Here is an 18,742-nt window from a genome sequence, read left to right on the forward strand (position 1 = left end):
CCAGTCTTCATTTTTGGTGCAGTAACGTAATGTAATTACCAGGTATCTAGTACCTGTTTATAAATGATTTAAAGATGAAAAGACAAGTCCTGAAGATATTTATCACCATTACTAATCATTTATATATTACATGGGCATTTAGAGATCCAAATTCAAAATAAGACCTTTATTTTACACCAAAATACTTAATTATATTTTATTAGGCTTAGTCATTAATGTTTTTATTTCATTTTAGTAAGAACTAGGATCAAAAGCTTACTTACAGCAGAATATAGCTTTTATAGGAAAGGTATGGAGTCACCCATAGGCTAAGTATGTACTCTGCTTTGCTAATAATACAACTCCCATTCTGTAAGGTTGATGTACCTGAAGTTCTGATGCTCGCTTCATCATCTCCAGTGTGATGTAGCAACCAATAGAATGAGCAATCAGTACCAGCTTTATATCTTTTGATACATTCTTTTTGATGAAGTTCAGCTTATGTTCTACTTGTCCGTTGAGTCCAAAAACATCCTCCAGTTCTTTAATATCTGTGTCTGAAACATAAGAGAAAAAAACAACTTTGTTTTAATAGTGGAAGTGTCAGGTGTCTCATTTTTCCTCACTTCTTTGGAAAACTCTGAAATAAATATTTTTTTAAATAAAAAAATAATATTAACACAGGTGGTAAATATAGACCGTTGATAGATGTATATGGGATGTGAAGACATATGTAAACTGGGCAACTAGGGATGGTACAGAAACACATGGAACTTGATGGTCCATCATCTAGCATTGTGCTCCCTCTCTTTCGGCACAAGACCAACCTCAAGGTGTTCGATCAGCTTAAATCAATCCAACTTCATATTGCAAGATTGAGACCTACAACAACATTGCCCAGCAACAAGTCCTTTCACTCAAGACAAACTATCATCCACATTAATCGTACACTGAGGATTTTCAGATATCCCAAATCTCCTGTCTTAAAACAAATATACAGAAAAAAAGTCCAATAGAATAGGAAAAAATATGAAATGCTATGTGCCAACATAGAGCACTAGCACTTACATAAACTACCCATATTTAGGCAGGTTCTTATCATTATCAATCCAGCTACAAAGAGAAAGATCATGTTACAGTTTCAGGGTTTCAGGTTATTTTGCAAACTCATTCATGTTTTGTCAAGGACCTCCTAAAGGAGCTTGGGAAACCACTTAGGATGAGAACTTCACTTGCTTTCCGGCCAGCCAGCAAGACCAGGATAATCTGGTGCCTGTAACAATTTGCAACATTATTTTTATACAAAAATAAAAAAAAATCATGAGCACTAGCTCATGAGATGTGAAAGTTCTTGAAAGTTCTAAGTCTAAGGAGACTCACAGGTCTTTGATCTGCTAGAACAGTACTCTACACGCTATACTGAAAGGTACATTAAAATACACCAGTTTAAGTTATTGTACAGAACAGAGTGCAAGAATACTGAAAAGAAAAAAAAATAAAATAAAATGAAAGGCAGAAGGCATGAAGGAACACTGAATCATAGAATATCCTGAGTTGGATGGGACCCACAAAGATCATTGAGTCCAACTCCTGGGTCCACAAAGGACCACACAAAAAAAAAGACTCTGTATCTGAGAGCACTGTCCAAATGCTTCTTGAGCTCTGGCAGGCTCAGTGCCGTAACCACTGCTCTGGGGAGCCTGTTCCAGTGCCCAATCACCATCTCGGTGATGAATGTTTTCCTAACACCCAGCCTGAACCAACCTTCAGAGCTTCAAGCTATTTCCTCAAGTCCTATATTTGGAGATGCCCATGTACTAATATCGCTTGATCCCTTAAACCCATGCCGTTACCTCAGAGCTCAGTGCCACACTCCTGCTTAACCTCCTGATCCGTTACACTGCTTACACATTGACTTGCAATGCAGCTTTAGTCTGGAAGGGGCCAAATCTCCAGGCAGCAAGTTTCAGACACAGGATGGGGAATCAGGAATCTATGTGCTGTGTGTAGAACCGTAGCACCCTTATGGAGCTATAGTTCTACACACAGCACATAGATTCCTGGCAAAAAACACCCATTTATAACCATTCAGCTACCAGATGTGGTGCACGTACAGCCCTACCTGGTCCACCAAGTATTAGGTGTTTCAGTTCCCACTCTACTTCTTTTGATGCCTTCTACATCAGTTCCTTGTGCAAGAAACAGATGTGGAAGAAGTATCCATCAGGCAGAGATGCTGCATGGACACACATTAAAGAGTCTGGGAGGCACTCAGAAAGTACTATAAGAGAAAGTTAGCTTGCAGTGGAGACCCATTTCAGGTGTAGCTGGTTTTGTACCTGCTTGAAGAAGGTGCTAACAGAAACCGTTCCACCTATGACTCTGAACATACATTACCAAATTACAAAGACTGACTGCTCTTTTAATATGTGTGCAATAAATTTGATGGCAATTGGTCAGGAACCTCAAATGCTAAGAATCACTAACACGAATGTACTGAGGTTGCTGGGGTTTTGACAGCAACAGTATTAATTGGTAGCCTAAGTGGGTTGGCATTACATTGCCTTTTTGATCTGTATAAAACACAACGTTCTGAAGCAAAATAATTGCTGAAGAATATCACAGAATCACAATATGTTCTGATGCCTTTTTTTCTGAGCTTAAAATATTACCACAGAGGTAACAACAAGCAAATTTGTCTTCAACTAATTTAGTATTTCTACTAAAAGTACTAATGATCATAACCCAGCATAATTTATAGTAGTTTACTCTAAATGAAAAGGAAATTTACTAAAACACACTCAGAGAATGCAAAATTAGATTAGAAGTAATATATTAACTATTAGGCTTTCTACAAGTAATGGAAAACAAAAACTTGTTCTGTTTTCCAAAACCCTAAGGCCAGAACATTGTTTTTAATCTTAGTTTCCATTTTTAGCAAGAGTTACTTTTTATTTGTTTATACAGCAGCTTAACCCCATGCAGGCGTGGGCTGTCTACATCATAAGTCTAATTCAGGGTATGTATAACACACACGAAACACAATACTAGAAATACGGTGACCCACTGGATACAGCAACAAGTGACAGAGGATGTTTCATTCAGCATATATATTACCATGTGTTGGGTTGAAGAGATTAATTCTCCTCTGTAAACATTTGCTACCATTCCCATGTTTTATTTCTCAGGCACTGCCATCTCCAGTGATTTATCAGCAAGCCTTTTAATGTTTGACACTCCATTCATAGCCTTTGTTCTTGAAAATAATGGATTTTCAAGAAAATAATGGATTTTCAAGATTTTCAAATGGAATTTCAGCTTACTTCTAGGTTAGAGGAACAGAAGAGGATGCAAAATAGGTGTATAAGCCTTCTAGAGAACCTCTCATGGTTCTCAAGACCAGAGAAACCAAGCGGAAAAGAAAACAAATTTTGTTTGTATTATTCATACAATCTCGTGACTTTGAAGCCAATCTTATGATTCCCTTGTCAATACAGACGATGGAAAATCAAGCTTGCCCAGGTTAATGGCAATGTTTGACTACACAAATTCAGAATCTGCTACAAGAGACATGCTGAAAATCACTGCAATGCTATTAATAACCAATACAGCAAATACAGCCTGGCCCAGTCTCAACGTTATCAAAGTTGTCTAATATAGTTAATCAGTTACACCTGTTTATTAAACATTAGATATCTAATTTAATATATAGTTACCCAGTAAATAGCAGTATGGAGACCCAGGGCAACATATTCAGGGCTATTACTGATTTCATTAGTGATGTGTCTGTTCAGAACCATTTTTGCTGCCAAAGTAAGCACCCCAGGGAGGGATATAGGTCAAGCCTGTACGGATTAAGAGAAGAGAATAAGGCCTTTTCCTCCTCTTGTTTGCCCAGACTTGAGTTTAGGACTTTAGCATATTGAAAATTAGTCCTGACAGCCAGTGCTGACTCAACAGAATTGTTCTGAAGTTTAATACAATTTTTCCTTTTCTTCTGAAACTCTGGTTTGTTGCCAAACCGAATCACATTGGTATTAATTCTAGAAAAGCCACCCTGGAGGATGAGCATGCAGTGCATGGTCTGGAGATGCATGCGCCAACCTCCAGTTATCCCGGACTGATCCAGCTCTCTTTTATCAGGTGAAATATACTTTCACAGAATCTCTATGGAAATACATGTTCTATTTTACTTCTGGACAAATATAAAATTGCCAATGTTTCATGTTAATTCATGTTTCCCCAACGCAAATGTTGTGCTTATAATAGCCCAAAATATGTGGAGCTGGGCTGTGTCTCAGGTCTGAAAGATTTATTTATTTATTTTATGGAATAAAATTGTCCGGGGATTTTCCAAAATCAACACGAATTTCTTGGGTGGAGGAGCTTAAATGGGTTCTTTATGTAAGCAAACAGACTTGCACAAACACACTGGCAGTCAGCTCTCCAATGGCTCTACATCAGAGAAGGGACTGGAGGGTGAGTTACTTCACCTCAGGTGTGGAATAAACGGCATGGCTGAAATAGAGCTCATTTAAGCCGTTTTCAGATAGTAGAAATTATCCTACTTGAACCGTAAGCTGAAGACACCCCATCTGGGCCAAGGCATGTGATTTCAAGACTTTATTTAGCTGAAGTGTATTAAAAGAAATACTGTATTTCTTTATTTTCTTTGGCAAAGCATTAATCTTCTGATGTGCTTTTGGAAAAACAAATGCGCAATCACTTTAATGAATCTCTTTCTCTGACCTCTGCTAAACCCAGTGTCAGAAAACAATGATAGATTAAAATAAAGTGTTTGCTCTAAGATAGTCGACAAGTTAATCTTGCTAGGGAAGAGGACTTCAGTTTTCAGGGAAATAACAGAGAATTTTGTTTGTTTTTTTGCTGTGTATGCAAGGGAAATTCTCAGGCAAGAAAAAAAAGCATATCTGTTAAATGAGTAGCCTCATGTAGATCAAGCATCCTCCAAGTTATGAAGCAGAAACCAACAAACCAAACAAGCTTACAAATATGTTTAACATTTCTTGTAGCAAGACAAAAGACTAACCACATCTCTGACCTAATACAAACATGGACTGCTTCAGGTAGCATCTTAAGAAAAAAAATCCTGCTTTATGAACAACCTGAAGTCTAATCACAAATGAATCACAATTAAAAGAATCAATGAAATGACTAATCTAACTGATTTTGCTTGGTTATTATGAATCTATAAAATTGCATTTGACTTAAGTCTCATGTTGGTGCCTTGTTTCCAAAAAAAAAAAAAAAAGTTTCTGCTTCTTGGCTTTTCTTTAATTAACCATAGGAAGGATAACTGCATGGGAAAACAGAAGACAAAGTGACAGAATTTGTTTCAGATTCTGAAAGATGCACACTGCTTTTCTTTATAATACTGCATTGCAAGTCTGGCTTTCACAAAATGAAAGCCTCCACCTCCTCTGCAAAGAAAGGATGGGAGAGAAATTGCAGACACCGATCTTTCCATAAATGCTGGCATGTAGCTGGAGGTGCCAACAGGAGACCAATGATCCTCTGAAGAAAGAACAACAGGGTTTTTCTTTATTCCTAGGGACATATTGCCATGAAAATGGCATCGAGCTTGTGACCAGGGAACCCATACACTGCAATGTTATTGCTAGCGAGACCCATAAGGTGGTGTAACCCCAGGAATGAGATGGCTCCTGTCCTGAATAAACCCAAGGAGCTTGCTTGTTACCTAAAAGGTGGGATAAATCTTAGTGGGTAAGTACCAGTAAGGTGACCAAGGCAAGTTTCTATGACTGGGACTAGGCTCTTTGCTCTGTGGCCTACACTGAGGGAGCCATTAAAGCAAAGAGGAGGATCGGTGTTCCAGAAGGAAAATGTTGTGTATGACCTTGTGACATGAAGCAGACGGTGTCCAAACAAGGAACAGTGTCACTGAATCTGGTGTCAGGGCCTGTATGAAAAGGTGACTTGGAATTGTATCTGAAGGAAAAGGAGGAAAAGAAAACCCTGCCCTACCTGCTTTGCATCTTTCCCTTCACTACTCATTTGCTCCAGGAGGTAGCAATAGGATATCTAAGGACAAACTCTGATGGACCTAGGATGGGGTCAAGAATTTTCATAACTGAACCTTTTACAAGATAAAGACAAGTTTGGATCTGGAAACTGAGCTCAGAGGTTGGAAAGGGGTTCACTCAGCCTCTTCTTGCAGCTCCTGTCTGGTGGGTGCTATCACCTTAATGCTTGCTGTTAGCAATGAGGAGATAAACAAGTTTCAGTGCATGAAAATGCAGTAACATCACAATAAATCAATCTTTGTCTTCATGTAGATTAATCTTTGTTTTCACGTGGCAGGCAGAAAGCAGCTCCACAACTGATTACTTAGGAGGACTACCTGTTAAACAGGGTTGCATAGTCAGAAGTCTAATTCTGTAAATTAAATAACCTATGTGGTTGATTTTGTTCTTGTAGCAAAATATAGCAATTCCTCACCACTGAATAATGCCATCTGAAATGTTTAAACAGAACAGTGTGCTAAAAAACTGAGTGTTCTGGTTTGTGAGTCTAATTTCAGAATATCTTTTAGAAAATACATCCCATGAAGATATATTGCTTAGAGCCTGAATGCTTCACCCAATCTTTCATTTGATTATTGAAGCCTGGATAATTTGTATCAGCAAGTGATAAAATGCCAAAGAAGTGGGATGGAAACCGTGAAAGAATGCTCAATAAATACCAAAGAACTCCTACTGACACCAGGAACCAGGTCTTAAAGCATTGTGTTTTAGATTAACCCTTAGACCTTCATCTGGCCCTAGTACCCTCAGGAACTGTTCATGCAACTTTTAAGATAAACACACCACTCATTAGTGTTTATTGAAGTAATTACTTTTTGTAAAGGTATCCTCCACAAATAAATTACCATGTACTCAAGACACTGAAATGGTCATAGGTATTATTTTCTTTATTAGAAAAATAACAAGACCTTAATTTACAAATTAAACTACCGATTTCCTTTACTATCTACATACCTATTGCTGGGACACTTATTTAACACCTAATCTGTTTTTGAAAGGAAGCTGTATCGTAATTAAATTAGTACCAGCGTAGTCTGACCAAATGAACTAATAAACATGTGAAATACTAAAAAACAGTTTTGATTAAAAACATACTACAGTATACTGAACTTACTAAATGAAGATGTCTGTGAGAGACTTCTTTTCATTTTGCATTCCCAGTCTTGCTTCCCTTTGGTTAAAGCAACTATCACTGAGGTATAATGAGATAACAGTGCAAGGCTTGAGATAAATGTTGTTGCTTGTCTCTATTTTTGGCAAGGCAAGCACCATTAAACAGTGTTTTATTGTGTGGTTTTATGTCAAACTGTACCTCCATTATCACTTTTACATGCATAAACCAAATCTAATATGTGTGTTCTACATAAATGGACTCTTTTCTCTTTCTGAAGGATTGCATTTTACCGTCAAACTGAACAACTACAGAAGTGTAATTTAAAACAATTTTCAATATCATTATCAAAAAAAGCAACAAAAAGCAAAGTAAAACAACGCAAAAAAAAAAAAAAACAACAACAAAAACAAAAAACAAACAAACAAACAAACAAACAAACTTGGCAGGGGAGGGGTTAGAGGGACCATCACTGTACAGGAGCAGATCTAAATTTCCATCATGAAGTAATTTCAAGGAGCAAAAGAAAAGAGGTCTGAGCTGCTGGGAAGCTGATTTTTCACATTCATTTTCTTGTGAATTCCTTGCTCCACTTGCCCACACAAACACAACAGGAAGGGAATTCCTCACTATGGCCAACCGCTGCATAAGATGTATCTTGATATAGGACCAAGTATTAAATTCACTATGACTCTATTCATCTCAGGATGATTTGGTTGATTTCTTGTTTGTTTGTTTGTTTCATTTCTAAGCAGCTCTTTTGAAGGCAGAACGCTACTTGGGTTATTACAGCTCTCAGCAGACCTAATTATTTTGAATAGCAAAACTTGCAGCACCATTTTCATTAGTTGCATTGATTGTAAAAGTGAAGTAAGGTCAACGCACCCGGTATCCCACTTTGCACATCACTTCACTTTGCAGAATATCCTCCACAAGACAACTAACTGCAGAACACTCAAAAAGCCATGTTATGTCCTTAGTTTATTATAAGTTAGGCTTTTATCTAGGCTTTACTCATCTTTTTTCCAGTTCTGAAGTCATTTCATGTCTGGACTTGCATATCTATACTTGCAAAGCAACAGAAACTATAAATAGTTTCAGTGCTGACAAGCCTTCAAAATCTTCCAGCAATTCTCCCTTTTCCAGTAATTCCAAAATAAATAATATCTACCACTGCTGGTTAAGGAAGAATCACTGAGCATAGCCCAAATCACTGAAATACACTGGACTACATACCATTAAACAGGTATAAAAACAAACCAGTAACATCATTATAGTGGGAACCCCTGAACGTATTACTTTAGTTGGGGTTGCTGAGGTGTCTGGACATTTCAGAGTAACTCCACAGCAAAGACATGCCATGCCAACAGCTGTCAATGTAACAGGGCTCAGCCTTTCCATTCCAGGTGCTGAAGGGGAACATCACAGGAAAAAAAAAAAAAAAAAAAAGAGAGAGGCATTATGAAGAAAGCAAGAAGTAGCCTTGCACTGGCACAGCTATCATACACGGTGATAAGAAGCAGAGCTCATGTCCTTGAAAATACAATGGTTGAGAAAATGAAGTCATTCATGAGATCTTCAGGGAAATGTCTGCCACAAGGTGTGCACTGAACACAGAAGGGCACATTCTGACTGAGCCTCTGGGAGGGAACATCGTACCAGTAGTGCATGTTCAAACAACAGAGAGAAAATATTATAATTTCCATTATCTTGTTGACATGCTGAGCTAGTCTGCAAAAATCAATCTAGGTCCACTAGCTATCTCCCACTCCCCCAAAAGTCTGCTTTCCTTGCTTTGCTGGACTGGCAGGTGGTACTCTTCCAGATGTCCACCTTGAGTGTTTCCCTTAGGAATACTCATTTCACATATGGTCTGAAATAATATCACCCAGTTTTACAAGGGCAAATGTGTTTCATTGGTATTTGAATTATCTTGCACCATCAGCCTTAGGAATGTGATGCATGAGTCTATCCAGGAAAAACACACAGGGCGTTGTTCCTTAAGGTAATTCCTTACTGCAAAGCACATGAGTATCAAGATCTTTTTGTGTTTGGTTATATCTAACATCTTCCAATTTAACATGGGGAAAATTTAGTCTTGAAACTAAGGCACAGAACTTTCTTACTGGATGAAGCAACAGAAAGCAACTTCAGTATATAACACACTCTCACAACAACTTGTGTTTGCACAGCTTGACAATGGAAGAAAAACTAAATAATGATTCCTGCACATCACCAAGGCTGCCTACATGCAGCATGATAATTAGAGGCATAGAAAGGGCAGTGGCAATTGTACAAGGGTTGAAATGAACAAAAAACAATGAATGTAATTTCATAGGAATGGATTCAGTAGGTGTATGATAAATAAAACACTGTGCCGTAGTAGGCAAGTCTAACAGTCACACCTATTGAAAACAGCACTTCAAAACTTTGGGAAGTTTAAACAGATACAAGTAGAGAAAAGAGGGACTAAGAGCAAATAAAGGAGAGTCGAAGCTTGGAGTGAAGACAGACAGCAGGCCAAGGAAGACAACCCATGTTATTCCACAGAAGAGGGAGTAAAAAGAATTATATTAAAAGCGTGAGAAAATGGCAACAAGTATAGAACAATATTAAGAGGTGGAAGGCTGAACAAGCAAGCAGATAAGAAGGTATGTGGATGGGTAGTTATACAGTAACACAAGTAGCAATACAGAATTTCAACATTACAGCGACTTACAGGAAGGTAGAACTGGATAGATCAATGGGTGATGTTTTCTGAAGCACTCAACTGAAAGCAACTCAAATGTAAAACCGTATGTAAAGGCAAATTGCTTTTCTGAAGCAACTCAACTTCTGTTGAAGCTAAAACTTTTGATTTGTTAGGCCAGATCTGATTTCTCTTGAAAATCCATCCCAAAATCTTATTTAGAACTGATAAAGACAAAGACCGAAATGTTCAAGTAAGTGTAAGTCTTTAGAGTAACATTAAAATAACAGTAATACACTTCTTAACTACACTAGCTACAACAATGGTGTTTGGATGGCATTCAGTGTAAACTTTGGGCTTTTTCTTTACTCTTGCATATATTCATCTCAGATGATACTACACTACTAGGATACTGTACTGATACTACATAAAGTAGTTTGTATCTCCACCTGTCCATGGAAATGTTATATTTAGTGTACAGAATAACCACCTGCAGTAAGCAGATTCCGATTATGTAACAGTGCTGTCTAGCACCCTTCTTATTTTAAGGAGTAAACAACCCACTTAGGAAAGCACAACGTTTTTCCATCTTTAACCTGTATACTTCCAAACTCTCAGATGATACGTTTTCAAAATCACATCTTAGATTCCCTGATGCTGTAAACTAGTGCCATGCCGGTGGCTGCACAAGAGCTGCATCATTTTATTCTAGGTGAGAACATGACCCCATGCTACCAGCACTGCAGGTTGTACAGCATGAAATGCTTGCAAAACAGTACTGCAGACCAACCTCACAGTGCTCAGTCAGTGCTTCTAATCATTCCCTGCCTCAAAAAGCCTACTGTGTCTCTGCTGGGTCTCCTCTTTGCACAAGGTGAGCACGCTGACAGCAAAGGGAAGCAGCCGTGATCCCCACTGGAAGTGAGAGCAACAGGGGCTTTGCTGCTGACTGCTGTGACATCAAGTGACATTTGCAGCCTGGAGGTTCCAGTTCTCTGCTCTGATACTCCTCACCTAGTTACATGTTCGAATCACCTGAACTTGTGAGGAATCAGTGGAAAAGGACATGATTTTGGTTCAGGAGCACTTCAAACTACGTCTTTCATTACTTCCCACAACATAAGGCAAAAGAGAAATGGACAAAACACTGTATGTAAAAGCCTGAATTTATTAAAATCAGTAGCAAGGCTGAGAAGAGAGAATAGAATATATAGAGAGAATAGCTTGTACTTTCTTGAAATACGGCAGCTTTCTTTATCGCTTGTTGATGCTTTAAGTAACAACCTGCAGATGATGTATAGTGCAAACTGCCTATCTTTGAGGAAGAAATACGTTTCTGTCAAATTAACCACTTTAAATTATATGATTTATATATTTCCTTCTGTTAAATTATTTAAAATGTAATCGACACATTTGTTCCCTATAATCAAGATCTAATGAAAGTTTCATTTGTAGTCACCTAACTGAACAACACAGCAGAGCAGGTATGGCAACATGCCACAGATACTGTGATGGCTCCCCAGAGTTTTGCATCATAGCTGACATTGAGACTGAAGTGCTACCGTTACAGTGCTGATTTGTCATTATAAATGAATAAGGGATTCTTTTGCCCTTCATTTTACACAGGTGAGATGTGCTACACAGAAAGTAAACCACCTGTGACCAACAAAGTGCCAGGCTCACATCTGGGTAAGAGCCACTTTTCTCATTCATTTATGTTAGTAGACATCTAAGCCATAGCTTGCTACAGTCTCTTTGAAACTGACAAAGTAAAAAGTATAAAGTATAATTAAGCTATAATTGATAAATTATAATTTACAGTATATTTTTTTGAATTAGTCACTGAAAGTAACTGAATTTGACCCATACCCTACATGCAAACAGATCCAAATATAATCATGTAGAGTTTAATATACATTGACGTGCATTGGGGAATACAGTAATTAGTCTCTTCATGATTAATTGCAGGATTAAACTTCTCCAAACCATGTAAACATTACCATAGAAGTCAAAGGAGTCTTAGATGGCAAAAGTTCAGTGGTAGTATGTCTGAAAACAGATATACTCTTAAAAAAAAAAAAAAAAAAGAAAAAGAAAAAAAAAACACAAACCAAACCCAACAACAAAACAAAACAAAATAACAACAAAACCACTACAACAACAATCCTAGAGAACTTTAGCACAGTTTGTTTCATGGTTAAACCCAACAGGGATTAATTTGGCAACTAGGCAGCCACTTGACTTCACCAGTAATTTGACTAAGCTGTAGTAAATTAGATTGTTTTAATAAATGTATTCATGCACAAAACAGAATTTAAACTTCAGAAAGGTAAGAGTATGTTTAGCTTAAAGCAAAAGAACAGTCTTACGTTCAGCATCAAAAGGAAGAAAAAAAAAAAGGAAACACTCCATCTAACAAGCACCAATGACAGTCCCTCATTCAATCTGGTTCTCCAACACTGTTACCATTTTGTCCCTGCTCCTTTCCTAAAGCATACAACCCTTACTCAGATTCTGGTGAGATATATAAGTAGGTGCACTAGAGGTATGAGTAATTCACTTATGAAGATGATCTAAGAGTGAGGCCAGTTGTACCCTGTGCATAATCTGCTTTATATCCACCTACGTTTCCCTGAAACACCTACGCTGCCTCTTAAAGAAAGGGAAACTCCCCCAAACCAAAGCTAACAGAGGCTTCAAGTTCCGAAATTGATTATTTTTAGAATCTGGAACCGTGCTGTGTATTGCTGATAGTTCTTCAGTCTTATGACCGCAGATCATTGTGAATTAAAAATAAAACTACCGTGAAACACTGAATTGATCACACCAAGATCTGCAACATTTTTGCAAGCTTTGTGTGATCAAAATTAAATATAAGGTCTATATCGGAAAGTAGGAATTATTATTAATAAATAAACAAATTGATTATTTGTTTTTCCCCTAGTGTTAACCTATGTAGTGGAAAAACTTTTGGTTCAGCTATTGAAACTAACCCAGACCTGTTACATCATCGGAGAGAAGGGATTATTCCCTGCTATGGGGATAGTCCATTTTCAGTCCTTTAGCAAATGTGGATGTATTTTTCAATCTGATTTGGGATTAAAAGATTCTTAAGCACTATCCCTGGGGAAAATAATCTGAATCGTTTCAATATTTTTTTTATTGAATTATTTCACTTTTTCTATTTCTCTACAATAGTACAGAAAGCATTTAAACGAGTTAGTGTGAAACATCACAGCACTGCTCATCTCAGTGAACTGTGACATGCCTTCTAAAGTCAAGACACCAAAAGATATAAATGTTACCTTTTCATAGGGTTCAAATTCTTGAACACTTTTTTCCCCCCACTAACAGCCATCTGCATCTAATTAGAAATGATGGTATCAGCTGGAGAACATACCTATGTCATGGGGTGAAAGGCGGAAAATGATCCATAAACAATCTCAAAACCTACATCCAAATTTTCCTGGAATGCAGTAAAGAAATTATATTCTCCAATGGATGAATGTCATTTTTTTTTTTTTAAACATCTTGTTTTCTGGATAAGAATCCAGAAGTCTGTATCAGGTTTCAAAAACTGTTACTTTAAAACACATCTTTGAATTTGAATTATATTAACTTTATTTGTAGATATGGGTGAAAAAAATGTTTCTTCTAACAGGGGAATTAGTTGAATAAAGTGCTAGAATGGACTAGAAAGCTATTCATGGACTTCTTTAACAGTATACATACAGATATATGTTGACAGTGAAAAACCTTGAAAGAAATAGAAAATAGAGGGAACCTATTTTTCATATAGTAATAATAAAAATAAGGACAAAGCCCTCTCAGTAACACCAGAAAAAATTGGTCACTACTCCATCAAAATCAGTGGAATACATGTAGAGTCATGCATTAAGTGGTACCAGAATCAGCTTAATAGTGTTTAAGTGATCATTATAAATAAATACATGACTGTTAAAGTATGCTGTTATGAGCAGTTAAAATTAATAACATTTTGGTTGGCCAGAAAAGAAAATAATAAAACAACTCAGAAACACTGCACAGATGGCAAAATTTTATTTTTCCTGTTTTGATTTTGAATTGAACAAGATTTTTAAACACATGATTAAAATTAAGCGGAACTGATAAAGAATGCCAAATGCCAACATTTCATTCAAAGGATCTCTTTGCATAATTACAGACATGATTACAGGACCTCTATGAATAATTAGCTGAATGTGGCTCAAGGGAAGGGTGTGTTACAGTAAATGGTGGACAGCAGCATCTCCAGGGCTGCTTGCTTTTCACACATTTTGATTTAAAACATTCTGGTGGGTTCCCACCATGAACTGTTCCATTTATTTCCTTAAAATAGACACCTAGCAGTAAAACCATACAGCAAAATACAGATCTTACCAGGTTTTTTGTAAAGACAAAAACCTCAGCATTTAAACATCTCCTAATAACTTCCAAATGCACACACTCACTTCCTTCCTTTAGCTGCCCTCTCCAAAGACAAGGAAGGAATATGGTTACTGGATAGCAGCACCTGCTGCATCAGGAGGGGCAGCCAGACAAATGTGCCCTAAGCTGGCAGTTCCTGCCCTGTCCTGAGAAAACAACCGCTTCCTCGGTGCACACAGGGACCCTTACTGGTGACAAGCACCGCATGAGGACCTCGGGGTGATTAATCAGTGCTGAGGCCAGCTACGTAAACAGGAAGCTTCTCCTCTCTGAACTTTAAAAAAAAAAAAAAGTCACACTTGGATGTTAAACTAGTTGAATTCTATCTGGATAGCGTGGTTACAACCTGTTTTTTCTTAATGTATCCACAGCATGGTACCATTTGATGGGGAAACTTCCTGCCACACAACTCTATTAATTCTGCAGAGCAGTGCTGTGTGTTTTTGGACATAGAGTACTCTAGGTCTTTAATACTTGAACATAACTGACTAAACCTGGAAAGAACGTGTATTAAAGATAAGCCATCTGTCAATGACTCTCAGATGTTTTAATTTATCTGCACAGGAAGCAGAGAATATTGTTGGAATATAACTTAATATTAATTCGCTGTGTAAGCTTAAAATACGTATGTAAAGTGTCAGTTCAGCTGCCTTTTCTTCTACTTTTCTCTCTTAACCTTCATATTACAAGATGTAAATGTCTTTAAACATAACCACCACTATGTACCAGAATTCGTCCAGACACCTCACAGAATGGATGAGGTTGGCAGGGTCCATCTGGCCCAGGCCCTGTTCCAGCAGACACCCAGAGCAGGGTGCCCAGGACCACGTCCAGGTGGCTTCCAAAGATCTCCAAGGAGGAGACCCCACAGCCTCTGGGCAACCTGTGCCAGTGCTCGGTCACCTTCATATAAGGAAAGTGTTTCCTCATGTTCAGAGGGAACCTCCTGTGTTCCAAGTTGTGTCCATCGCCTCTTGTGCTGGCACAAGGCACCACTGAAAAGTGCCTGGTTCAATCTTCTGTGTACCTTTCCTTCAGGTACTGATAGACACTGAGATCTCCCTGAAGCCTTCTCTTCTCCAGGCTGAACAGTCCCAGCTCTCTCAGCCTTTCCTCATAGGAGAGATGCTCCAGTCCCTTGATTACCTTGGTGGCCCTACGTTGGACTCCCTCCAGTATGCCCAGGTCTCTCATGTAACAGGGAGCTCAGAACTGTACACACCACTCCAGATGTGGCCTCACCAATGCTGAGGGCCCACATTTTTCCTAGTCTTCCTCTTATCACTGATGTAGAAGGCCTTCTTGTTGCCCTTGACATTCTGGCCAGACTGAATTTCATTTAAATTTAGCTTTCCTATCTCCATCCATGGATACTCTGGCAATGTCTCTGTATTCCTCCCAGATTACCTGTCCTTGCTTCCACCCTCTGTAGGCTTCCTTTATGTGTTGGAGCTTGGCTAGGAGCACCTTGTTCATCCATGCTCACATGAACTTATCCTTCTCACATTTTCACCCGACTTCTTCCTCTTTGTTGGGATGCATTGCTCTCGAGCTTGGAGGAGGTGATCCTTGAATATTAACCAGCTTTTTTGGGTCCCTCTTCCCTTTAGGCCCTTAACCTTACCTACTATCACCACTGCTGTATGATCTCTAACTGTACAGTGCTGAGGCCCAGATAAAGATTCACAGATTGAAGACCTCCTGAGCACCACAGACACTAATTCTGAGGTGTTTTAATACTGACTGAACAGACTCCTGGTAGCTTTTGTTCACCTTAAAGAAACAGTGCAAGTATTCTCCAAAATCAGCAAACATTAAAAATATTCACATTACTTAAAACAAATGAAAGTCACAAGATAGCTAAAATTACCAAATGCATACTGACTCCCTGTGCCTTTGTGTGAATTCTCTCCTTTGGGATTATACACAATGACAAGGACAAAAGCTATTAGCTAAAGATGAGTCACTATTTTTAGGAGCCCAAGTTCTCAGACCATTTTTCACCATCTCCTTCTCTCCTGTTTGCAGCAGTGCAGACCGCAATCCCATTGCTCCCCATCTCCCCACATCCGTGGTTGTGTAACATCTCAAAGACCACCGCTGCAAATGCTTACACAGCAGAAGTATTATGGGAGAAGTATTCTTAGCTACCAGTAATTCAGCTTAGCAAGTGGAAACCAGCGAGACAGCCAACTCCACCTGATCAGCCAGCTCTTCCTGCACCACAAGCAAGTGTCCTGGGAACCACTAGTGGACCACAGACCACAAGTTTGGGAATCACTGTCCTAAATAACACACAATCCTCTTATTATAGCACACCATGCTCCTTGTCTTGCTCGGGCTACTATTTTATTTTTTTTCCTTACCAGCACAGTATTTCCTATGACGATAGCAATTTATGGCTCATATCTGGTAATCACACCCACGCTTAGGTCTGTCCTTTGGTGGACAACTATCTAGCAACCAACAAGATGAGTAACTTGATGAAGCCGAAATTCAGTTTTACCCAAATGATTTCATTAATATTTTCTGTAGTGTTGTATCACTTTAGATGAGGCAGAATCTCACTTGAAGTCAATTTTGCAGTTTCATCAGAAGTCAGAAGGCTAGAAAAGCAAACTCAGGTGAGTAACAACAGTAAAGAACACAGCTAAGAAGCAATACATCAGCAATATATCACAAATTATGCTGCACATGACTTCTAAATTTTCCATTTCACTTCAAAACTTCACACTGATGGCACACTAACAAATAATGAATGTCTTCACAGATTTGCTTTCTGTGCAAAAAACACACTTCTACGCTTTTTCCTATAGTGCTTCTTAAGGATATAACCCAATTTCAAAATGGTCTGCAAAGATCCTAATCTCCTGCTAAAGAGAAATCAATGGAAACAGTCTTCTGGTGAACCATAAATCAATGCCTACCTTTTTTATCATTCAAAATGAACTAAGGATAGTTTAACAGATTTTAAACATTGGAAGGAACACCATTATTGTCTACAGCCCACGTATAGAGAGCTCTATACAGCCTTTACTGGCAAAAGATGACCAGAGTGATAAAAAAACAAACAAAAACTATCTAACTTCCCATTTTCCAGGGCTTTTACAGAAATTTGGAACAAGGCTGCATTTTTTAGTCCTTATTTAAAATTAGATAGCCACAACACAGCTCTGAATTAGCAAGAAGTATCAAATTAGCAATGAATAATTTCAGGATTTGTTCACTGAGATGTGTTAGTTTTAACTAACATTTTGTTTCCTATCAAAAGGGATTGAAAGGCTGTTGAAAAGTCTCCAACTGGCTACTATTCACTGCCATCAGAAGAGCAACTCCTAAACAATGGTCTTTAGTCCTTTTGCAGTAATCAGGCATTTCTATTCAACTGGGTATCATAATGTAAAGCTTACATCTTCGGTCTCCACCATTCATAACCTGTTATAGTGTCTCCCTCCAAACTGAGCAACTATTCTGGCATTCAGAATAGTTTAAATGTGAATAAATATGAAACATTTTTAATCTTAATTTTATGTTTGAGTTAGAAGTTAAAATTTTCTAGAATGTTCTTAAATCAAGAATTTTCTTAAAATTAAATAATTTCTTAGAATTTTCTTAAAACAAAAAGCTTTACAAAGCATTCAAGAGCATTCAACAAAAAAGCATTCAACACTGTTCAACAATTTTCTTCAATTTCTTTAAAAAGTACCAAAGTACTTTTTCATTCTTTTCTTAATTTGTTTTCTGCAGTTTAAGGGGAATCATACGTTTAAAAGACAGAGAAATCCAACACAATTTATTTTCTTCTGATTTCACTGTCTATAAAATGAACATTCAGTGATGGCTACGTATCATGAAAACATGATTTGCCTTTAGTCTTTCAACTACGTCTGAAGACCACTCATTTAATCCTTAAGAAAATACTAATTTAAGATAATTAGGGGACTGGAGCATCTGTCATACAAGGAGAGGCTGAGACAGCTGGGTCTGTTTAGCTTGGAGAAGATGGACAGGGGATCTTATCAAAACACAAATATCTTAAGGGAGGATGTCAAGAGGATGGGGCCAGACTCTTTTCAGTGGTGCCCAGCAACTGGACAAGAGGCAATGGGCACAAACTGAAGCATGGGAGGTTCCATCTGAAAATGAGAAAACACTTCTTCACTGTGAGGGTGACAGAGTACTGGGATTACCCAGAGAGGTTGTGGAGTCTCCTTCTCTGGAGATATTCAAAACCCAGCTGGAGGCCATCCTTAGCAATGTGCTCTGGGCGATCCTGCTCTGCAGGGGGGTTGGACCAGGTGATCTTCTGAGGTCCCTACCAACGATAACCACTCTGTGACTCTGTAATTCTCTATTCAGGTAGTAGCCTTTTTTTGAAAGCATGCATTGAGCATGTTTAACACGTTCTTACAGGAAGCAATAACTTGTATTTTAAATAAACTCTTCTGATGT

General features: G+C 38.1%; 1 protein-coding gene across 2 annotated transcripts in view; it reads right to left on the reverse strand.

The window, feature by feature from the left end:
* Positions 1-18,742, reverse strand: part of LDAH (lipid droplet associated hydrolase) — a 118,607-nt gene that overhangs the window by 63,307 nt on the left and 36,558 nt on the right. For both annotated transcript variants that reach the window (XM_082758045.1, XM_082758046.1), the window contains one exon: positions 367-536. In XM_082758045.1, the coding sequence (XP_082614171.1) occupies positions 367-536 (170 nt within the window). The remainder of the gene's footprint in view (positions 1-366; positions 537-18,742) is intronic.

This window comes from Aythya marila (genome assembly GCF_965140915.1).
Source record: "Aythya marila genome assembly, chromosome: 3".
NCBI classification, from domain to species: Eukaryota; Metazoa; Chordata; class Aves; order Anseriformes; family Anatidae; genus Aythya; species Aythya marila.